Source organism: Carassius carassius, chromosome 47 (assembly GCF_963082965.1).
Source record: "Carassius carassius chromosome 47, fCarCar2.1, whole genome shotgun sequence".
Lineage (NCBI taxonomy): Eukaryota > Metazoa > Chordata > Actinopteri > Cypriniformes > Cyprinidae > Carassius > Carassius carassius.
In genome coordinates, this window is record NC_081801.1 from 23951168 (window position 1) to 23976624 (window position 25457).

General features: G+C 39.9%; 1 protein-coding gene across 1 annotated transcript in view; it reads left to right on the plus strand.

The window, feature by feature from the left end:
• Positions 1-1598: 1598 nt before the first annotated feature.
• Positions 1599-25457, plus strand: part of LOC132130664 (gamma-aminobutyric acid receptor subunit alpha-3-like) — a 149049-nt gene continuing 125190 nt past the window's right edge. The window contains exon 1 of the mRNA XM_059542441.1: positions 1599-1699. Within this exon, the coding sequence (XP_059398424.1) occupies positions 1614-1699 (86 nt within the window). The 5' untranslated portion in view covers positions 1599-1613. The remainder of the gene's footprint in view (positions 1700-25457) is intronic.

The window sequence follows — 25457 nt, forward strand, 5'->3', positions numbered from 1 at the left end:
CTGCAATTTGTTTATCTTGAAGGAACTGATTATTAAATGCAGAATTTTGCTCAACATAAAATAAAACTAAAACTAAAAAAGAGAATTGTGGTATATAGATGGATTATCGTATTCGTTGTATTTGCACTTGCCAGCTTTACTAAAAATATCAGTATTTGTACTGAATTGCTATTAATTAATTCCTGTGCACATTTACAGGTGCTTCTCAATAAATTAGAATGTCGAGGAAAATTTCATTTATTTCAGTAATTCAACTCAAATTGTGAAACTCGTGTATTAAATAAATTCAATGCACACAGACTGATGTAGTCTATGTCTTTGGTTCTTTTAATTCCAAAGATTTGGCTCACATTTAACAAAAACCCACCAATTCACTATCGCAACAAAGTAGAATATGATGACGTGCCAATCAGCTAATCAACTCAAAACACTTGCAAAGGTTTCCTGAGCCTTCAAATGGTCTCTGACAATCATTGACACCCTTCACAAGGAGAGTAAATCACAAAAATGAATAGCCAATAAGCTGTTCACAGAGTGCTGTATCCAAGCATGTTAACAGAAAGTTAAGTGGAACGAAAAAGTGTGGAAGAAAAAGATGCACAACCAACTAAGGAGAAGAATAAATGGACTGTTGCCATTGGTCCAAAGTCCTTTTTTCAGGTCATAGCAAGTTTTGTATTTCATTTGGAAACCAAGGTCCTAGAGTCTGGAGGAAGGGTGGAGAAACTCATAGCCCAAGTTGCTTGAAGTCCAGTGTTAAGTTTCCACAGTCTGTGATGATTTGGGGTGCAATGTCATCTGCCGGTGTTGGTCCATTGTGTTTTTTGAAAACCAAAGTCACTGCACCCATTTAACAAGAAATCTTGGAGCACTTTATGCTTCCTTCTGCTGACCAGCTTTTTGAAGATACTGATTTCATTTTTCAGCAGGATTTGGCACCTGGCCACACTGCCAAAAGCACCAAAAGTTGGTTAAATGACCATGGTGTTGGTGTGCTTGACTGGCCAGCAAACTCACCAGACCCGAACCCCATAGGGAATCTATGGGTTATTGTCAAGAGGAAGATGAGAAACAAAAGACCAAAAAATGCAGATGAGCTGAAGGCCACTGTCAAAGAAACCTGGGCTTTTTTATACCACCTCAGCAGTGCCACAAACTGCTCACCTCCATGCCACACTGAATTGAGGAAGTAATTAAAGCAAAAGGAGCTGCTACCAAGTATTGAGAACATGTACAGTATATTAACATACTTTCCAGAAGGCCAACAAATCACTAAATGTTTTTTTATTTTTTATGAAGTATTCTAATTTGTTGAGATTGTGGGTTTTTTGCTGGGTTTTTGTTAACTGTGAGCCAAAATCATCACAATTAAAATTTTAGTTTCACAATTTTAGTTGAATTACTGAAATAAATTAACTTTTCCTTGACATTCTAAATTATTGAGAGGCACCTGTATATTGATATTTCATATCATTCACTATTCATATTTGACCCTCAGAATTAATACAAGAAACCAAGCCTGTATGCCATATCCTTAAAGTTCTCCACTTTGCTGTTTTGCATGTCCTCACCCTCCCTCTTCTTTCTGCAGGCTTTCAGAACTCAAGAGTGATATGGCTGGCGTTCTCCGCAAGCTTGCAGCATGCATCCCCTGCGTGTGGATCTTCCTCATGCTTTTCGACCCCAGCTTGCAATCCGGGTAGGATGACTCATCAACCCTCCCCATCTAGCCACACTCTCTACCTTTTCTCTGTTGCCCATGTTGCACGCTCTAGGGATGTATTGCAGCTAAAACATTCATTAATAAGGTTGTATTACTGTGCAGGGGCTTTTACGATCTGCAAAATGTCATTGGAGCCAACAGTAGCTGGCTGTAAATCACTCGCACAAACTGCCATGAATTGGATTTTCGGTGGTGGAGTGGGCATGGTTACAAGTGTGACTCAATAAACCTGGAATGAATCTCACGCTGGAAGAACCTGAGGGACTTCAAGACATGTTTAGCCGAGATTGCATTGCAGAGATGCCAGTTAGTTTTCACTGCTCATTAGCTCACTCGTACATGTCAGAATTGTGAAGGTACATATACAGACAGAGATTTTGGTGCAAAAGGGATTTTGAGCTTGCAATTAAGAGCCAGAGCTAGCAGTCTCCTAAAAAGTAAGTACAGCATTAAATCATAAAAAATGACCCCTGCCATGATATACATCTTTCTTGAACCATTCCAAATGTGTCTCAAGTGTGTGTTCATAAAGGGTCTGATATACTTCAAGCAAAACAGAAGAACGAACGGGTGTGATGTAATTTTGACCAAAATCTTGCAATGTAAAGTTCATTTGGTGCTGGCCAAATAATTTTTTGTTCAAAGATCCAACCCTCACTGCAAATCACTCTCCAAAGCCATGCCTCTTCCAAAACACATAACACAGGCAGACCAGAGGGTTACCAGTTATACGATGAGAAAGCGTTGGTGGAGGGTTGAATGCCACCAGGTCAGATTACATCATGTCTCATTCACCAGTGAGAAAACATTACAGTACAAAGCACATAATATTACAATAATAACGTCTTCCATTCTCGCTTCGTCTTCAATGGCGTAATGGAACGCGCTGATCACGTACTGTATCATATCTGCGTGAACAGGGTGTGCAGTGGTTTGCAAATACATTGACAGGCAGGTAGGACAGCCTATCGTAGCCCTCGGACCGATGCACATGATTGGACAAACATTTTATAGTCCTACACCCTCCACAGGCAATATAAATACATATAAATACATTTTGACCACTTAACTTAGTGATTGGTATTGGAATCTTAAGAGACTTTTAACCAGCATAACAAAAACGCAGAGGTTATTACATGGCTACCTGACACATAAGTAGATAATTAGACAGAAAATATTGATTTGAGTTGAAATACTTGAATGCAGAGCTTCTGTGAAGACAGCAGTTGAAAGCAAGTGACAAGTTCAAACTAGACAGTCGTTTAAGGGATAAGGTGCAGTCATACACTTATCATACAACTTTCACGGCAGGGATCCAATGAGGCACGGAGATAGAACCAATTGCAGGTAAGTCATTTATTAAAGGGTAATCCAAAGGGGTAAACAGTCCAGGCAGGGTCAAAACCAGAATATCAAACATAAACAAGACACGAAGACAAGGCAAAGCAAGGCAAGAAGCGACGGACATGAATAACTATAGGACATTAAACAAGGACTCCGTAACACAGACTCAGAAAGACCGGGTATAAATACACAGAAGGATAATGAGGGAACAGGAGACAGGTGGGGAACAATCAATACTAACAAGGAGGAAGGTGACCAAATAAGGGAACAGGAAGTGATAAGGTGACAGACACTGTGAGAAAGGGGGACATCTAGTGGAAACCCAGGGACACAACCCAGACACTGTGACAGTACCCCCCCTCTACGGAGCGGCTCCCAGACGCTCCACGACAGACACAAAACAGAGACCAGGAGGGAGGCGGACAGGTGGAGGCTCAGGGGGAGGGATGGAGGGCCAGAAAAGAAAAACATGGGGAACAGGCACTAGAATGTAACACAACACAGAAAGACCAGGAGGGAGGAGGACAGGAGGAGGTTCAGGGGAGGGACGGAGGGCCAGACTAACAGAAAGGAACAGGGACAGACGTTAACACAAAAACCAAAGGAAAAAAACAACATGAAGCCCCCCAGAGCGGAGCAGAAGACCACCACACCCTTGTGGTCAAGGCCAGAGCCCTCCAGGGCGGAGCGGAAGACCACCACAACCGTGTAGTCAGGGCAAGCGCCCCCCAGGGCGGAGCAGAAGACCACCATGTCCGTGTGGTCAGAGCAGAAGCCCCCCAGGGCGGAGCAGAGGGCCACCACGTCCTCGTGGTCGACGCCAGAGTCCCCCAGGGCGGAGCGGAAGACCACCACAACCGTGTAGTCAGGGCAAGCGCCCCCCAGGGCGGAGCAGAAGACCACCACAGCCATGTGGTCAGGACCAGAGCCCCCCAAGGCGGAGCAGACCTCCGTGCGGCTGGATCAATGGGACAACAAAACTCTGGTAATCCCCTGGTGTCCTTACTGGACTCCAGAAGATTGGTACTGGCTTGACACTGCTCATGAAGATCATTGGTGACTTGCATTTGCTTATGAAGATCAATGGTGACTTGCCTTTGTTCATGAAGATCAGAGGTGACTTGACTCAGTCCTTGAAGACCACTGGTGACTTGACTCAGTCCTTGAAGACCACTGGTGACTTGACTCAGTCCTTGAAGACCACCGGTGACTTGACTCAGTCCTTGAAGACCACCGGTGACTTGACTCAGTCCTTGAAGATCACCGGTGACTTGACTTGACTCTGAAAGGTCAACGGTGACCAGCCTAGTCTCTGGAGGATCCGTGGTGACTAGCCCTGACTCAGGAGGATCAGCGGTGACTAGCCCTGACTCAGGAGGATCAGCGGTGACTAGCCCTGACTCTGGAGGATCAGCGGTGACTAGCCCTGACTCTGGAGGATCAGCGGTGACTAGCCCTGACTCTGGAGGATCAGCGGTGACTAGCCCTGACTCTGGAGGATCAGCGGTGACTAGTCCTGACTCTGGAGGATCAGCGGTGACTAGCCCTGACTCTGGAGGATTAGCGGTGACTAGCCCTGATTCTGGAGGGTCAGCGGTGACTAGCCCTGACTCTGGAGGATCAGCGGTGACTAGCCCTGACTCTGGAGGATCAGCGGTGACTAGCCCTGACTCTGGAGGATCAGCGGTGACTAGCCCTGACTCTGGAGGATCAGCGGTGACTAGCCCTGACTCTGGAGGATCAGCGGTGACTAGCCTAGTCTCTGGAGGATCAGCGGTGACTAGCCTAGTCTCTGGAGGATCAGCGGTGACTAGCCCTGACTCTGGAGGATCAGCGGTGACTAGCCCTGACTCTGGAGAGTTCACTGGCACCTGACTCGACTCTGGAGAGTTCACTGGCACCTGACTCGACTCTGGAGAGTTCACTGGCACCTGACTCGATTCCGGAGGGTCAATTGGCACCTGACTCGTCTCCGGAGGGTCAACTGGCACCTGACTCGTCTCCGGAGGGTCAACTGGCACCTGACTCGACTCCGGAGGGTCAACTGGCACCTGACTCGACTCCGGATGGTCAACTGGCACCTGACTCGACTCCGGAGGGTCAACTGGAACCTGACTCGACTCCGGAGGGTCAACTGGAACCTGACTCGACTCCGGAGGGTCAACTGGAACCTGACTAGACTCCGGAGGGTCAACTGAGACTCTCATCCTGTGCAACGGCGCTGGGCAAGCAGCCATCTTGGGCCATGACTCTGGACAGGCGGCCCTCTTGTACTGTGGTGCTGGGCTGGCGGCCATCTTGTACTGTGGCGCTGAACCGGTGGCCAATTTGGGCATTGGCGCTGGGCAGGCGGCCATCCTGTACTGTGGCGCTGGACCGGTGGCCAATCTGGGCATTGGCGCTGGGTTAGCGGCCACCTTGTGCTGTGGTGCTGGACCGGTGGCCAATTTGGGCTGTGGCGCTGAACCGGTGGCCAATTTGGGCATTGGCGCTGGGCTGGCGGCCATCTTGGGCTGTGGCGCTGGAAAAGTGGCCAATTTGGGCATTGGCGCTGGGTTAGCGGCCATCTTATGCTGTGGCGCTTGGCTGTTAGCCATCCTGGGCAGTGGTGCTGGACTGGTGGCCATCTTGGGTTGTGGCGCTTGGCTGGTTGCCATCCTGGGCAGTGGTGCTGGGCTGACGACCACCCCGCCGGAAGAGACCGAAGTGGCTGGGTCATCCCACCGAAGCCGATGCTGCAGGTAGCGCACGAATTCCCAGAATTCCAGTGTCTCTAACTGCGCCATCTCCTCATGAGACACTGGATCATCCAGCCCGCCATTGAAATAGTCCTTGAGGGCCGCATCATTGTAGCCCATGCCCTCGGCCAGGGACCAGAACACCTGAGCCAGGGCACCCACTTCATTGCCCTCTTGGCGGAGGGCGATCAACCGAAGGTACTTGGTTCGCCGCTCCGCCATCTTGGCTGGGGAACGGAAAAATGACATACCGCTGGTTCCTAGTGTGACGGAGTCCTTCTGTCACGGCAGGGATCCAATGAGGCACGGAGATAGAACCAATTGCAGGTAAGTCATTTATTAAAGGGTAATCCAAAGGGGTAAACAGTCCAGGCAGGGTCAAAACCAGAATATCAAACATAAACAAGACACGAAGACAAGGCAAAGCAAGGCAAGAAGCGACGGACATGAATAACTATAGGACATTAAACAAGGACTCCGTAACACAGACTCAGACAGACCGGGTATAAATACACAGAAGGATAATGAGGGAACAGGAGACAGGTGGGGAACAATCAATACTAACAAGGAGGAAGGTGACCAAATAAGGGAACAGGAAGTGATAAGGTGACAGACACTGTGAGAAAGGGGGACATCTAGTGGAAACCCAGGGACACAACCCAGACACTGTGACAACAACATTTCACCACATTAATAATTATGGTGATAAAAAGATATTAATTTAAGACGAAAATGTCTTAAAAACCTTACCAGTTTGTTAGTTATCTTTTAATCCATTGCAGCGTACAAAACTATCATTGCAAAATGGCAGCAGCTGCGTTTGTATGAAACAATAGAGCAAATCTGCAATAGAGTCCTGCAACAGGTCGGGTACCCGCGGATACCCGCATAAAAGTGCCTGAAACGGGTGGATTTTGACATACCTAAAATTCACGGGCGAGGAAGCGGGCGGATAATTATCTCCACGTGGGCGTGTAGTAGCGCGGATAAAAAATATGTGCAATATTTGTCTAAATTACCATTACACATATGCAACAACGATATGACATTCGACCCATCACGTCACCACCACTGCGACAGTGCGACAGCGCTGCGAGAGAGAGAGACTTTTCCACAGCTGGATTTGTAATTCAAGAACGGAGAACGCAACTTAAACCTGGGACTGTGGACGATATCCTTTTCCTGCACAGTAACCTTAAAGGAAATTAAATGCATAGTTTGTGAGCGACAGGCTCAGGTTGTATTTTTTCTTGTTCTTTTTTTTTTTTTTTTCATGAATAGGTCTATTTGCGTATAGTTATCAGGTTCCATAGCCTATTTATGTGCCAATGGTAGGCTTCTTGAATGGCGCAAAACAAAGTGCACTTTCGTTTTATTAGCATATTAATGACACTGTCATGATGTTGAGAGAGTTGGGAGATAAAAAATAAGGCACTTTAATTGGAATTATTTTAGCGTGTGTGATTTATCGCGGGCACGGATCGGGTTACGGGCCAAATATTAATGGGTCTGGGCAGGTACGGATTTAATTTTTATATTATCACGTGTGATGGGTCGGATATGGTGCTGATCTTTGCGGGTACGGGCGGGTGCAGGTCTTCAAAAATGGACCCGTGCAGTACTCTGGTCTGCAATACCAGGATGACATAATTAAATAATTGCACACATAATATTGAACTGAGTTTTAATATTTTATTAGCTAACCTAATGCAAAGCTTTCACCAAGAAAAAAACTGTTCCTAGTAAGAGTACAGCACCGACTTGAGTTACCCGGATGAGCCTGTGTTGTCAGCTTTTACCAGTTACCACAGAATACCATGACTGACCAATCAGAATCAAGTACTCCACAGAGCTCTAATAAGTAATAATATTCAATATTCTGCCATCCATAGGTTGATTTGTAGATTTTAGTTCCATATCTGTAGTAAAGACAGGTTTGTTTGCTCCTGACAAATATGTGAGCCATTTGTGTACCTGAAGATCCTTTGTGTTATGCCATCACCCCCTTTCATTACTTCAGACACCCCTTCTTTAATGCTGCATTTGCATCGGCCCTCGTGAGACCCCAGTTAGAACATGAACACACTGGAGAGCTACTAGTTGCAATTTAAGTTGTAGAATTTTGTAATTTGAATACAACTTTCTGACACTGATTCTGTTTTTCATGCATATACTCAAAGCAAAAAAAAAATGCTACATAAATAAATGTGACATTTCGAATTGCAGATCTGGCGTAAATATATACACAACTGCTCTTTTGACACAGCTGTCATTGTTGTGATTTTGTTATGATATTAACAGGATAATGCACGGCACATATTTAAATGTAATACATATTCTGTACATACACATATACATAAACACACACACACTTCTTCTTTCTTGTTCGTCCATCACAGTTGATGATGACCATGGCACGTTTTGTCATTTTGTTGGGTTTTGATGAGTGCGCAGATGGCTGAAGAGGCCAATCCGAGCCCGGAATTCCCTGTGGCACACTGGACAGGTCAGGGAGGATGTAGAGCTCTGAGGTACAGCCACATGTCCTTCCTTGGTAGATTTGCGCTGCTGCCTCTTCAAGATAGCACAGGAGCTTCTCCTGCTCTGACAGAGGACTGCACCGTCCTGGACTTTTCTTCTCCAGGCAGGTCGGTCCTGTGCTAGGGATTCCCAGCTTTTCAGGTCGAGTCCAAAGCTCTTCAAGGAAGCTTTAAGGGTGTCCTTGTAGCGCTTTTTGGGGCCACCTTGTGCTCGCTTGCCATTTTTCAGCTCGCCAAAAAAGAATTGTTTTGGAAGTCTCACGTAGGGCATTCTGGTCACGTGGCCAGTCCATCTAAGCTGTTCCTTCGCAAGCATGGTGTACAGTAGATGCTGGGGATATTTGCCGTTGCTGAGGACTTCCGTGTCAGGGATTCTGTCTTGCCACTTGATCCTCAGCAGTTTCCTCAGACAGCTCAGGTGGATATGATTAAATTTTTTGGCATGGCACTGGTAGCCTGTCCAGGCTTCACACCCATACAGAAGAGTTGGTAAGACAACAGCCCGGTAGACCTTCAGTTTTGTCTCCTGCTTGATGCCAGTCCTTTCCCATACCGAGTCACGTACACGTCAAAAGGCTGCGCTGGCCTTGACAATCCTGATGTTAACTTCATCATCTATGTGCACAGCCTGAATCAGTGTACTCCCAAGGTAAATAAACTTGTCAACGGCTGTAAGCTTTTGCCCATTCACAAAGATGGTTGGCTCAGTGTAGGGTTTCCCAGGAGCAGGTTGGTATAGGACTTCAGTCTTCTTTGTGCTGATTGTTAGGCCGAAGTTGTTGCAAGCTGAGGAGAGGTGGTCCATACTGTCCTGTAGATCTTTATTTGAGCCAGCAACCAGAGCACAGTCATCAGCAAACAAAAGTTCTCGAACAGTGACTTCCTCCACTCTAGTTTTGGCTTGCATCCTGCGCAGATTGAATAGCCCACCGTCAAAACGGTAGATGAAGTTAATCCCAGTGTTGTAATTCTGGAATGAGTCTTGCAGCATGGCAGAGAAAACCATGCTGAAGATCGTTGGCGCTAAAACGGAGCCTTGCTTCACCCCGTTTGTGATTGGGAACGGATCAGAGAGTTCTTGCTGGTCTCTGACGCTGGCCATCATGTCATCATGGAGATTGCACACAATGCCAATGAACTTGTCTGGACACCCATACTTAGCAATGATTTTCCATAGGCCCTCCCGGCTGACTGTGTTGAATGCTTTTGTTAGATCAATGAAAGCCATATATAGATCAACATTTTGTTCTTGGCATTTCTCCTGTAACTGCCGAGCAGTAAATACCATGTCAGTGGTTCCGTGTTCTTTTCTGAAACCACACTGACTCTCAGGTAGCAGACCCTGGTCTAGATGGACAATTAGGCGGTTCAGAAGAAATCTTGCCAAGATTTTGCCAGCGACTGATAGTATGGAGATGCCTCTATGGTTGTCGCAGTCCTGCCGTTTGCCTTTCCTTTTATATAGATTGATTATAGTAGTATCCTTGAACTCCTTGGGAACGGCTTCTAATTTCCACATAGCCTGGAAGAGGTCGGTCAGTTTCTCGACTAAGCGAGGCCCTCCAGCCTTGTAGATTTCTGCTGGAATGGCATCGGACCCTGGAGCTTTGTCTGATGAGAGAAGTGTTATGGCTTTGCTGGTTTCCTCAATGGATGGTAGAACAGCCAAGGACTGGTTTATTTCAACTTGAGGCAATCTCGCAATTGCCTCCTCATTTATGCATGATGGCCGATTGAGGACCGCGCTGTAGTGTTTGACCCACCTTTCAAGTATTTTTTCCTTCTCTGTAAGGAGTGTTGTTCCATCTAAGTTCAGAAGAGCTGAAGTTCCTGAGTGTTACGGACCATAGACCTGCTTGAGTGCATTATAGAGGCACTTGGTGTTGTTACTGTCAGTGTAGGATTTAATCTCCACAGCTTTTGCACACAGCCAGACATCTTGCATGACTCTGAGTCTCTGCTGAGCAATCCTGCGAACTATTTTATGACACACACACACACACAAACACACACATACAGTACAGACCAAAAGTTTGGAAACATTACTATTTTTTATGTTTTTGAAAGAAGTTTCTTCTGCTCATCAAGCCTGAATTTATTTGATCAAAAATAAATAAAAAAACAGTAATATTGTGAAATATTATCACAACTTAATAGAAAATAATAAAATAATAAAATAATAAAAATAATAAACAAAATAATAGTTTTCTATCTGAATATACTTTAAAAACGTAATTTATTCCTATGATGCAAAGCTGAATTTACAGCATCATTACTCCAGCCTTCAGTGTCACATGTAACATCCAGTCTATCACATGATCATTTAGAAATCATTCTAATATTCTGATTTATTATGAGTGTTGGAAACAGTTCTGCTGTCTAATATATTTGACGAATAAAAGGTTAAAAAGAACTGCATTTTTTCAAAATAAAAATAAAAAATCTAATAATATATATTCTAATAATATATTTTTTTACTATCACTTTTTATCAATTTAACACATCCTTGCTGAATAAAAGTATTGATTTTATTTTTAAAAAAAGTATCCTAAAAAAGTATCAGATGTTCAGAAAAAATATTAAGCAGCAGAACTGTTTCCAACTTTGATAATGAATCATCATATTAGAATGATTTCTAAAGTCCAAAAAACAGGCAAGGGTCAATCGATGGCAAACATAATCTAACAGGGCAAGGCAAGAGATAATCCAGGTTAACAGCAATAGTCCAGGACAGGGGCAAACAGAGTCCGAAACAGCAAGACAAAAGGGTAATCCATAAAACAAAGGCAAGAATCTGAACACAGTAAAACAGGCAAGGCAAGTTTATTCATATAGCACATTTCGTACACAATGGTAATTAAGAGTGCTTAACATAGAAAGTAAAATAGTCATGAAGAAAAATAATACAAAAATAAAAACAAGCAATTTTTAAACTTTGGAAATTATTTAAAAATGTACTTATTTAAAATGAATTTTAAAAAGTTAGAAATAAAAAATGATTTTACATAAAATACAGTGAATACATAAAATACAGTGCAATGGGGTCGGGCATTGCACAGTGCTCATTTAATAAATGTACAGCAACAGATGGGTTTTGATTCTCGATTTAAATGTGACTAGTGTTTTAGCACATCTGATCTCTTCTGGAAGCTGATTCCAACTGTGGGCGGCATAGTAACTAAAGGCAGACTCCCCTTGTTTTGTCTGAACCCTTGGTATTTCCAACTGACTGGACCCTAATGATCTGAGTGGGTTTATATATAATGATCTGTTAAGTTTATATTCAGTGAACAAATATTTCAGTCCTAGGTCATTGAGTGATTTACAGAGGTGTCAAGTAATGAAGTACAAATACTTCGTTACATTACTTAAGTAGAAATTTGGGGTATCTATACTTTACTTGAGTAATTATTTTCAGACAACTTTTTACTTCTACTCCTTACATTTTCACGCAAGTATCTGTACTTTCTACTCCTTACATTTAAAAAATAGCTTCGTTACTGCTATTTAATTTCGGCTTGTTTTCATTCCTGCTTGTCATCATTAAAAAAAAAAAACCTATCCAGATAAATCGCGCCATCCGGATGGAGTGAATTTGATTGTGGTAGGAAGAGAAGTATAAACATATACCATTCCGACACCCTATTGGTTATACGCGATCCATCGCACCTGCACATGACACAAATCACATCACACTCCAGCAAGGACATAGCCAGTTTTGGGTTTGTTTATCAAAAAATGTATTTCTTAAAAGTAGGGTTGGATATGGAACCGGTATGCATCGAACTGAATAAGAGGCAGCAGATTTCGGTGCCTTTAAATGCCTGAGCGATTGATTGGAATTTGTTCTGGTTCTCTGAAATGTACACAAGAAACACAGGCGTTGCTAGGCTTTTTTAGCGGGGCTGTAGCATTTAGCTCAATAAACTGTACACAAATTTGGAATCGCCTCAGAGTCAGTGCCCTTAAATTTTATATGAAACCGGCGTCAGACCGATCTCCTCCCGTCTTTCAGCGCGCTTTTCAATCCGCAGACCACGGTGGAGAAGCGCGAACGGACTCAAACACAAACAGATAGGTATGTGTTTATCGATAGATTGTTAGAATATCTGTATCTGTGCAGTTTTTTGTCATAAATACAGTTTACAAAAGGTCACGAAGGAGCAGTCTGTTTCTCATCTACTGTAAAGTTTTCACTTGTCACCGCTCATCACAAAACAGCTGTTTCCTCCAGCGAAAATCTAGCCCTTAACACATATGAACAAACACATACTTTAATTACACTTATTTAAATATAATTAATTTAATCATAAGTACTTTATACATACACTACTGTGCAAAAGTCTTAGGCACGTTAGTATTTTCACTTAAAATAATGGCGTTCAGGCCAGTTATTTATATATTTTGATGTAGTGTGTCAGTATAAAATATCACTTTACATTTCCAAACATTCATTTTGCCGTTGTCAGACTGCTTGTGCATTCAATATCGCACTAGATGATTATTAAAATTAATGGCACACTGATATTTCCTACTGACACACTACAGCAAAATATATAAATAACTGGCTTAAAAGCCATTTTTGGGGTGAAAATACTAATATGCCTAAGACTTTTGCACTGTACTGTACTTTACAAACGACATTGTTGCTACTTTATAAAGAATGAGCATACAGTCATTCACAGAACTGATTAAAGACAGTGACAGACAGCACTCATCTTAACTAAATATCAGAGTGAGTGACAGAGATACAGTATAAACATTATGTGTGGTTTTGTATTAAATAATGACCCAGATTCTGAAATACATTTATTAGCCTTAGATTAAGGGAAGCACAACTCGGGAAATGAGAGCATCCAAGTTGAAAGCTATGGATTTATTTTAAATATTTGTAATGTTCTTTAATGTTATCCATAGTTTTTTTTTTTGTGGCTCTTTTTTTTAAGTATCGGTTCAGGCACTGTTTAGGCACCGGTAACATTTTAAAAGTATCGAAATGGCAACGGATATATATACAGAATCTGAATTAAAATGTGTTTGATTTAAGCCTATTTCAAAATTTGTGTCATAAAATTATATCGCGCATACAGCTCAACTAACGCGATCGTTATAAAGGTGTTTAAACAACAATACACTTCCACTTGCATGTATTTGACAATCTGAATATCAGATATTTCATTCCATAGCTAACACATTTGTGAATATGGGCCTAATCTAGGCTATCTAGGGTGTTTGTTTTTTTTTTTATTGCATTTGAAAATGACTTTGTGCAGCTCATTCACATGTGCGCTCTGGTGCAGATCCGCCTCTCGCGATGCTCAGCTGTGGACGATTTAAAAATGGGTGCGTTCGACTTGAAGCACAACCTCAGACGGTGGTATGATTCGCTCTGTTGTTGTTCTGTTTTCTTTCAGGATCAAAAAAACAACAAATGAAAGCATTTATCTGTATTTCCAACTGATGAGAACTATGCATATACATTCATAAATCAGTCAATTTTGTATTTTATTATGAGATATTTTATTCTAATGTGATCAGTGACTCAAGCACTGATGGACCAAAGAGCACGTATTTCGACATTTGCAGTAAAAAAGTGAAATATAAATTATCCGAAAATGCATTTAATACCAATATAATGAAACATCTGTTTATATACTCCATTAATAAAGGAGTCCAGACATTGGAAAAATATCAGTCCACATACGTTTTATATTTAATATGAGGGAAATAGACATGCATGCATGCGTGACACAAAAAATATATAACTTTTAGGTAGCAAAATATTTTTTAGTAATTCTGTCAATTACACTAAGGTTATTACATTGTCTGCTATATATTTGCTTCTTATTTATTAAATACGAGCAATTGATTGATAAAACATTGATCAAAATTAAGATAAAATGTATAAAGTATGGAAAAAGAGTTTTCCATAAATAACTTCTGTATGAGCTGGCAATAAAATTAGAAAAAAGTGTGTCTAATGTGATTGGCTTAACTGATTTGATTTCGGGTGCGGGTCGGGTGTCGGTTTTTAATAAGTGCTGTTGTCGGAAAACGGGTCGGATGCGGTTTTAAGCACTGCGGGTATGGGCGGGTGCGGATTTACAAAATCGGACCCCGTGCAGCTCTCTGATGGACGTCCACTTAGACTTATGCTCTCCTAGACTCACTTAATAGCCTCTCCCTTCTAAGTATGACCTGAACCATTTGAGTACCATCCCAGAAACCCCGACCCAGTTGTCCAGTCTCTCTAGTAGTATGTTATGATCGACAGTGTCAAACGCAGCACTGAGATCTGGCAATACCAGCACTGATATTTTGCCAGAGTCAGAATTTAAGCGAATATCATTTATTATCTTAATCAGTGCTGTCTCTGTGCTGTGATGCAGTCAGAAACCAGATTGAAAATTGTCCAGTTTAAGTATTTGTTAAGTTGTAATTGCAATTGTTGCAATTATACATTCCTCCGCGTCAGCATTGTGGTTTCATTGATTTTATATAATTAATTTTATTTGTAAGGCTTTTATGTTCATAATCATTAAATGCTATTAAAATACTGAGAACAAAAATAAACACATTAACGTTTGTTCATCATTTTATGTATTTATTATTTTAAGTATCTTGACACTCGCTCAAGCAGCGTTTTGAGCTCAGATAAAATGGTTGTAGACCACCCTCAGGCGACCGTTAATATTACATCAGAATGAATATGCTACCTGTGATTAACAAACATTTTAAAATGATCATCATTTTTGTACGTTAACGATGATGCAATAAATTTGTAAAATATAAAAAACCAAGTTATTGCCTACATAACATATTTTAATATAAATAATGTATGAAAGAAAAAAATACTTTAAAAGAGAAATAATAAAGATGTAAACAGCATCTCTCATTCAAACTCGCTTCCACTCTCGCTTCCAGCTCGACGCTACTCTGCATTGGATTGTGGGAAATAGTGCTTTAGCGAGTGTACATCGGTTCTACACTCGAAATCAGAATGGATTGTGGGTAAAACGTTTTGGAAGAATGTAGGGAATGAAGTCGTTCACTCAGAATTCGGACAGCACTATAAAATGGCTGACAACCGATATAGTGCACTATATAGTGGATAGGGAGCGGTTTCGGACACAGCACATGTCTTATCTAGGGTGTGTGATTGGCAGCAGCTCTGTGTTTAATCAGTGCAATGGATGCTGGGATATGTAGTCAGGGATGACATGTAACACTTTTTGTACTGTGAGAGTCAATGTAACGGAAGGATGACCTCTGGTGGCAATTGGATGGAAGTCCATGGACAGGATTCGTGACATCAGTGTTGGGGTATGCAGTGTGGGTGGCATTGGAATCCATGCAAACAGTATATCATTGCTCAGCTGTTTGGAACTTCTTTTCCCCCTCGAACGAAACAAAAATAATTTAGTAGTGAGCATATTAGACTTTAACAGACGCCTAAATACAAAGCCATCATACCAGATCATATCTTGGTGTGTTTATAATTATACAGCAGATTTCTGTCTGCTTAGGAAGATATATTTGGCATGTTGCTTGATACAGCATCTGCATGTGTGTTGCCAGGCATGCTCAGCAGGCATCTATTCATCTGGATCCTCACCATCGTTATCAGAGTAATTAGTCAAAGAAGAACATTGATTGGAATCTACCAATTTCATCTGGCAGTAACATAACAAAAGAGAAACACATGCACGAGAGAGAGAGAGAGAGAGAGAGAGAGAGAGAGAGAGAGAGAGAGAGAGAGAGAAGCATCTGATATGAAAGAGCAAAGATAATTCATTACTAAATTTAATTTTAATGTACCCCCCACACAAGATAGGGGTCAGTAGGGGTCACTGAATGTGAGCTCCTTGCTTTGGAATCAGAAATTAATTTCCCATAATGTCAAATGATAGAAAATGTACTTAATTTGATTCAGTGTGGCATTACAGTACCAGTCTCCTGGAACATATATTGCCCCCACCTCCATTTAAAATAACACATAAAAAAAAAACATTAATTTATTTACTTGCTTACTTGCTTACTTAATTTAAGTGCTGTTCATGTGACAAATGATGTTTGCAGCTGGATTTCTGTTTATGCATTGGTAATTAAAGTGAATAACTAAACAGTCAGTTTCACATTGTAGTAGATCTAAAAAAAATAAAAAAATAAAAATAATAATAATAATACTAATAATAAAATTATATATATATATATATATATATATATATATATATATATATATATATATATATATATATATATATATATATATATATATATGGCATTTCATTTATGAATGTAAAAATCCTAAAAACAACTATGCATGACCACTTAATCTTCAATAAATCTCCTTCTCAGATTTTTTTTCTTTATCCTTGTAGCCTCTAATGGTATCTTTTAAAAGCGATCTCAAACCATGCTCAAAGTCAAATATATTTTCAGGGATGCACAGGGATGATACAAATTTTACCATACACTTAAAGGGCTGAGATAAAAAATTTGCTTTGACTATTTATAGTTAGATCACAGCTGCATTTGCTTAAGTGCAAATGCCAAAACGAAATGTTGCAAATTCATATGACTTAGTTGCCTTTTATAACATAGGTTTTTTAAATAAAGGTTCAAGTTGTTCTTTACAAAAGGAAACTTTGTTGTTTCTCACAGTGTTTTGTTATCAGTGACATGAGGTGCAACTGAGAGCATTGCATTTAGTCACTGTTTTGATGTATAACAAAGCATTTCATATACTTTCCATTTTAAAGATTTCATTCATTTGGGTAGGTAATTATATATTAGATATATTAGATACATAAGCTGACTGTAGACCATATACAAAACAATTAATGTGATGGCTACAACTGTGATGTGCATTGCTAATTTCAGTATAAATACCAAATTAATTTCAATATAAAGATCAAGCTATCCTGCCATTGTTGATCTTACAGTGCTTTTGAGAAATAGTGCTATAGGTCATTTTCAAGAGAAACGTATGACCCTCTGAACAATAAAATCTGTGCAGTACGGTTCTCTGAGAGAATTCACGTTGTTCATCAATAATTTTTTGTCTGCTTGTAGGTCTGTCCCAGAAACATGGGCTCATTATTTGAGTGGTAAATAATTTATATAGTTAAAAAAAAATAAAAAAAAATAAACAAGACTATTAAATGGACAAATCAGTGCCTTGTTACAGCATGCTTCATGGTGCCATTTACTTTGGTGTTTGTTGAATACATTTTCTTTTGACTAAAGAGAGAGAGACTTAAATAGTGCTGTTTATTCAGCTGACCCATTTCCCTTAAGTCGGAGAGGGTTCTTTGCTTTTGACATGCTTTTGTGATATATAGTCCTTTGTTGCTTAGCCCCTACCCAAGTAAATTTAATTTCAGCCTTCACAGGCGTGTAAAAATAAACCTTTTTTTTTTTTTGCTAAATGCTAAAAAAGTATCCTAAAAATGAGGCACAGCCAGCCAGTGGAACAAGGTTGAATGTTAGCATTTAAGTCATAAAACCTTATATTATTCTATTCTGGGTGGCAGATCTAACCAGCTCAAACCCTCCGTGCATACAAACAAGGCGACCTCAATCACAAGAATGGCAAGAGTGCAGCTCTTTGACATTGACCTCGTAGCATGATTCCAGCTTCAAGTAGCTGCTCTTTTTCCCCCCATGCTGCAGAGACAAGCAATCCATGCAGATGACGCATATCTTAGGATATGTTCTGTGCCTTCTCGAAAATGTAGTGAGCCCGCAAGAGCCATGACCACCAAGTTCAGGCATAATCCCTTTAGACTTCAGAGAAGCAGAATGCTTATACCCCATGAGTATCTCTCCGAATCAGCACAGCTGTCGCTCCACGAGTCCTGCAGGCTCGCTGATGCCCAACGATACTATCACACGACTCTAAATCGGCTTTGCAGCAGACTTTGCGGAGACTTTGCTAAAGGATAAAGTTGTCACAGACAAATCTCCCATATTAGCTAAGGTCCCTCCATGCATCAGCCATCCCTCGCTTCACACACATGCACCAATAGGCAGTGCTTGATTAAACTATTATTCACAACAATCCATCTTTTACATATGAATGAGCTGCTTGTGTTTTGCCTCGCCGACAAAGTGCCGCAGAACCTCTCTTCCGTCACGCACACACAAACACACACCCCACCCCTGTGTGGTGCAATCTCGAGTTAACGATTGCGGATGGCTCAAACCTCTTTTGTTGTCTGTTTTGTTTGGAATCAGTATCAACACAACTGTCATGACATGAAATCAATACCCGACAAAGAAAGGGAGAGCACCACTCCTGCACTCCTTCCATATGGATCGCTTCAAAACTTCTGGCCACTCCTGCCCCTCTCTCCCTCCGGCTCATTGCACATGCATTATTCACAGGCTTTAGAAGGATATGATGGCACTCAGAGATGTGACCGTGCCGACAAATAACATGCCGTCAATGGCTGGCGTAACGGTGTGGAGGTTAATGTGTTGCAGGGTTGCAGAGAAAGGGTAGTTGAGGGGCAGAAGTCCATTTAGTAATTCTAAGCGTGCATCACTTACCAAGAGTTTCAAAGTTCGCTTCTCCATCTGGATAATTTATCAGTTGCATCACTACAGTGAACATTATACTATGACCGGCTAAAGATATTATGCTTTATTTCACTGCAGAATCATTTTGTCTTTGTCTGTTACAAGTATCATATTCAGTACATTTCCAATGTTGCTATACTTGTGCTAATTAAATGGTATATCTCACTGTAGCATTTCTGCACTTGTTGATAAATTGAATAATAGCATTGTCAACATCAGAAACGTTAAGTCGCTAATGGTCTCAGCTGGCTTTGTGGGAATGTGATTATGCTCTCCGTTGGCCCAGCAGAGGGTATTTCTGAAGGGCTGCAAGCCAAACGGAGAAAATCAATGTCACCATCTGACTGCAGCATCTCATTTCAGTCACAACATGAGCTTTTATTTTAAAGAAAGATATCATACATTACATGTTTGGTTCACACAAGAGGAGAAATGAAAGAAAGGGATGCATGTTTCAACATAAATCCTACTCTGTCAGTGGCTCAGAGTATATTTAAATACCTGCTTAGTTTTTTAGGTACATTATTAAAATGTCCTCGATTTGTGATGTGTTTTCTCCAGGGTATTCTGCTGGACTTTGTTAATGTGCAGCGGAGCTCAGGAAGGCCTGTCAAGATTGAAACGTCAGACGAGGATGTTTTAATCCTCCCCGCTGATCTGCTTCTTAATTGCACTGAGGGAGAATCACAGGTTTACAGCAGTGCTGTCTGAGCGCTTTTCCATTTTTGTTGCGTCTGGCTTTCTTTTGATCACTGACATAAACTTTCATGTCTTTTTATTTATTTTTTATTTATTTATTTTGCATCTTGAATCCATAAATGTTCTTGGTTGAACCTGTAGACAAAAACAAATATTAAAAATATTACAAATACTAAAACAATGCCTAAATAGCTATTTAGTTATTGGTTAATATTGATTATATTGGTAAATATTGGTTGAAATTATTATGTTGTTTACCAGATAATGGAACTCTTGAGCTAATAAAAGCTTTAATGTAATAATCTAAAATCCCATCATTTGTCATTATATCATCTCATGATATAATTTTGCTTGGTCCATGACATACAATCACTGACATTAATTGCCACTGGAACATATGTAACATGAATCTAGTCATCGCAAAAACAGCTGATATATGACAAACCTCATTTTCTAAGGAAATAGAAAATGTAATAAAATTTGAGACTCCAACAAAATATTAAAGTGCAGTCTTGACCTGTCTGTGGCTGGATGGAAAATCAATGTTCGCTCAGAGTATCTTGGGCTAACTAATGAAAGATACAAACTTAGAGGCTGGGAGACACATTCAGGAAAATGTACAAAATAATAATTTCGACTACTGATATGCTATTTCTTTGTTTATATATTTGTCGCATTCATAATTCGTTTTTATTGAACAAGTTTAAAAAAAAATAACAATAATAAAAAATAATAATAAAAAGTTAGACAGCATTAAGTGTCAGTTCAGAACAACTTTTTCTAAACTACTTCCGAGATTATCCTACAACCAGAGGACCAAATTTAGAAGAAACTAAATTTCAGCAAGTAAACAGTGATATGATGTAACTGACTGCAAATGGTAATGAAGACATAGAAGACATTTATATAAAAATTGTTTCTCCTACATTAAGCAATTTATTTATTGATTTATTGATTTGCAGCAAGACAACATATTTGTTTTCAAAATGGTAATATCTTTTCTTTTTTTTAAAAAGTACATTCCATTTTTGGGCAAATGTAAAATAGCTATGACTAGTCGTACAGCAGTAGCGTTCAACATTACACTCAACTCAACATTAGGAACTTCTTCTCTGCCTATGATGAACAATACAACTGCTTAAGGCAAACTCCAATGATGAAATTTCTGTCGGTGAAAACGCACCTTTAAATGGGAGAGATGTGGCCAGTGGCATTTTCTTAAAGGTTTTCAAAAGGTTTGTGTCTGTTGCTCTTTACTAAAAGTTTAGAAGTCACAGATATGAAGATGTTTTATGAAAAAATATGAAGGTCACTAGCTCAGTGAGTAAATGTTAATAGCATGTTAATATGAACGTCACATTAGAACAGGTATGGGAAAGTCTAGTCAACTGTACCGCAAAGTTTAGCTCAATCCGTTGGTTAGGAAGTAAAAGTACTCCACTCACATTACTACTCAGATTACCAATAATTATCCCAAATAAAAAATACAAAAAAGACGTGCAATATGTAATTTCTAGAACTTTGTTGAAATCTGCTGACCATTGGATGTTCAGAGGGCACAGATTCTGTGCTTGTGGCTTTATGGCAGCTCATGAAAGGAGGTATTTTGGAGGCATTTAGAATAATATTCAAGCTGCTTTTTCAAGGACAAAAAGTACCATACAAGTATCAATAATGTGGTCCATATAGCTTGTCTGCTGTCTGAAGTCTATAAAGTGTCTGAAGCCATAAGAATAGCTTTGTGTGTAGACTGCTGTTGTTAAAGTGGTCACTGTAATTACTCATCTTCCCCATCTGGAGACTACATACATACAGTGACTGCACGATCATGTTCGGAGACTGACAACAGAACAGAAATCGACACAAAAACCCATATTGGCTTTTCACTGCCTGTGCACAAACACAGTACAGATCATTTAGTAGTTGTTGTGGACTGATACTATGAGTCAACACTGACACAGATATCTAAAGAGCAACTGCTTATGGCCAGATGAAAAGACTCCCCAGTTTAAAATATGAATTATTTGTCTCTACCCTTTTTAAATGCCTGGATTCAGGAGAATCATGATTCACAATCACGATGTCACTTAATTTATTTTTTTTTATTTTTAATCTTACAGTCTCTTTGTAATAAATGTCATAGCAGCATTTAATGCTATTGTGAAACCAATTTTATCATTGTTTGTGTGTTGCTGATAAAATCAGTATATATTTGAATCAGAAATATTTGCTTGAGTTTAATATTTTTATCATGTCAGTTGAATATATATATATATATATATATATATATATATATATATTTTTTTTTTTTTTTTTTTTTCTGTTACCTTTATTAACCTTTCACACAACGTAGTGTTTTACTGTCGTTGTTTATTAAGTAATTAGTAATCCATACATAATTATTTAGTTACATTTAAGTCCCTTTGCTTTGCAAATGGTTGCATTGTTTTATTTCCTTGTTCCTTGAGATCTGACTCATATATGACATAAACATATATGGCTTAATCACTCTTGCCATTTTATCAAAATACACAACGAGCTTTAAAGAAGGTTGCGGATACGGTGCACTACAGTTAGCCAATCACAGTGAGTGTGTACATCCATTTCTGCAAGGGGTAACCACCATTGAAATTGTTTGACAGGGTGAGGATGGAAAAATGAGAATTTTTACAAATAGTGAAACTTTTCTGTAAATGTTATTAAGTGAATACGTGCATATTTCCATTAAAAATGGATTTGGATTAAGGTTTTTTTTTTTTTTTTGATAGTCTCCAAAAGACACAACTTAATATTCTATAGCAAATCTTGCCTTGTCATGCTATTTGTTGTGTAATGAAAAATGCATTGAAAATGGTGTTAACAATACTATTAATATTTGATCTGCTTCACAAGGTGACTGTATTCCAACAGAATTTCTTGCATTATAAAACCCCCTCCGATATCTGAACCGTGTTTACAAACACATTATACAATATTCAGGAGTTCATTTCAACACTGCGTATTTACCACACTCTATTGAAATATTACGTGTTGTGTATACATACAGTATACTGGCAACTCAGTGAAATGAATCACCTCTGCTACTATCTGGACCTCCTGAATATTTTTATTTGCCACTTAATTTCTAAGAAAGAGGGAGAGGGTTAGGAGAGAGTAATAAGGGATAAGATTAAAAAAGAGAGAAGACAGGAGATAGATAGAGAGAGAGAGAGAGCGCCTGAAGGATACCAATACAGAGAATGTGATAGAAGAGGTTTGGGATGGGTGTTACGAGAAAAAGTCAATTTTTTATTTGCAGGGATGATGTGGTGGTAATGAAGAGGGATGATGCAGCTGCCGCCAGGGCCCATGATCATCCAGAACTCCAGCCCGACATCTGAGAGAGAAATTCCAATCAGCTCACACACCTCACATAACACCAGATGGGGACACGTATGTCTTACGTTTGGCTGCACACAGATGATGAATGTTTTCTGTCCAATCTGACTGACCGTGTCACTTCAAATCAAGAAACATTTGGCACATGTATTAATTGGTTTGTTTGCCTATTTTGGCAGTATTTGTGTACCCAAAATATATGTATGTATGTATGTATTTATTTATTTATTTATTTATTTATTTATTTATTCATTCATTCATTCATTCATTCATTCAAAGGCCCTCTACTGGGCCGCTGCCCCTGGTTGAGAACCACTGTCTTGGAGAAGAATCCCTTGCACAACAACATAACTCCACCAAGAATACCCTAGAAACCACTTAGCAGTTCCTTTGTAACCATCCAGAACACCCTGGCAACCATATATCAATATGGTGAAAAGAAAATTATGAGCCGGACTTGATTCGGACTCCTTGAGCTCCATGTCTCTCTGACGTCTAGTCTAGGCCACAGCTCCAGTGGAAGCTTATAAAGTTGAAAGTACCTGTTTAAGGTTGACAATGAAAGCTAGAGCGCTAGAATGCATTTAAAGAGAATGTTTTTCTTTAGGACTGCATTGTAGAGATGCTAGGCAAAGAAACTTGGTAGCTTGGTAGTATCATCTTTCCTCACCTGTCTTTTTTTTATTTTATTTATTTTTTTGTTGTGTGGCAGTCACAGAAACACTTGTTGTGTTTCGCCCTTTCATGCACATTTTTCTCCTCCTTTGCTTGTTTTAATGGGCTGTAAATTACTTCGCCCTCACAGGGTTATGTAAACCTGCTGGGGAGGCTGTGAAACAACAGCAAAGGAGGACTGGTATCACAGCCTCATGAATCCCACTAATAAACCTCTGGTTTATTTTCACTGAATGGCCATCTTCACAGGATGAGGTTCCCTGGCAAGTAACAGCCATTGATTAGCTTCAACACAGTATACAAAAAAAAAATATATATATATATATATACACCATAAAAAGCCACAGTGTTCACCCCACCTCCCCAGTTAATCAGGCATTAGCTCATTTTGTCTCCTCTACAGACTGACAACAGAAAGCATGGCCATAGACAGTTTCCATTGTTCTTTGAGTTACTGAATAGAGCAGCCATGTTTCTGTAAATGGAAAGAGGCTGATTAAAAAATCTAAAACTATTTGTCATCTGAGAGCTTTCTTGAAATGAATCAGACCAGCAACACAATGGGAAGATCATCAGCTTTCAAAATGTCACGTCACTGACAGGTCTAGCTGACACACATATAGATCAGTCATGTGGTATAAGGTGTGGGAGAAATACAAAGAGCCCCTTATCACTCAGTCATTGCAATGCTTTCGGATAAGCTCCTCCACACTCAGGTGAAACAGGCTTTTCCTGCAAGGAGGTGTAAACCCAAAGAAAATGAATTAACATTGTACAGAGGCTGGTCTGCCTTTGCTTGTTGGCTGAAGGCAGTCGTTCCGCCATGTTTACCTCTCCGTGCTGCTGCATTTTCAGCTCCACAATAAAGTCGACAGCCTCTTGAGATGATTCAGTAAAAAATGTGCAAGAGTACTCTGATGGAAAAATACAGCTCTCTTAAACACACTCTGGCACTAAAGAAAGGCTTGTTTTTTGTAGCTTCTGTTTTTTGCTGCAAGACTAAAAGGGATTTTGCTCATGTTTCAGTGTGATGATCTCTTTAATGGGCTCTTGTGACTGTTTTCAAAAGTGCAAAGAGGAAAAACATCCATTCCAACTTCTTTAACCTCCTCTGTCCATAGATGGGAAACTTAAAAATAAATAATGTTTAGTTAATGCTAATTGCTGAATATTAAATAGCAAACTGTGTTAATTCTGCTTTTCTGTAGGAGGTAACTAAGAACAAAAAAAATCTGTAGTATACTGGATGTAAGCAAATGGTCTTTTAGAAAGGGTTTGTGTTGTGTTTAGGTTTTTTTGTTTTGTTTTTTTTTAACCAGTGCTGCAAGAAGCAAGTACAGAACATTTGCTGTCTACTGGATGAACATTTGTAAACTAATAAGTCTATGAATTAAATTATTCATTAATAAAACATGCTTAAAGGGTTAGTTCGCCCAATTTGCAAAATTATGTCATTAATAACTCTCCCTCATGTTGTTCCAAACCCATAAGACCTCCGTTTATTTTTGGAACAGAGTTTAAGATATTTTAGATTTAGTCAGAGAGCTCTCAGTCCCTCCATTGAAGCTGTGTGTACGGTCTACTGTCCATGTCCAGAAAGGTAAGAAAAACATCATCAAAGTAGTCCATGTGACATCAGAGGGTCAGTTAGAATTTTTTGAAGCATCGAAAATACATTTTGGTCCAAAAATAGCAAAAACTACGACTTTATTCAGCATTGTCTTCTCTTCCGTGTCTGTTATAAGACAGTTCAAAACAAAGCAGTTTGTCATATCC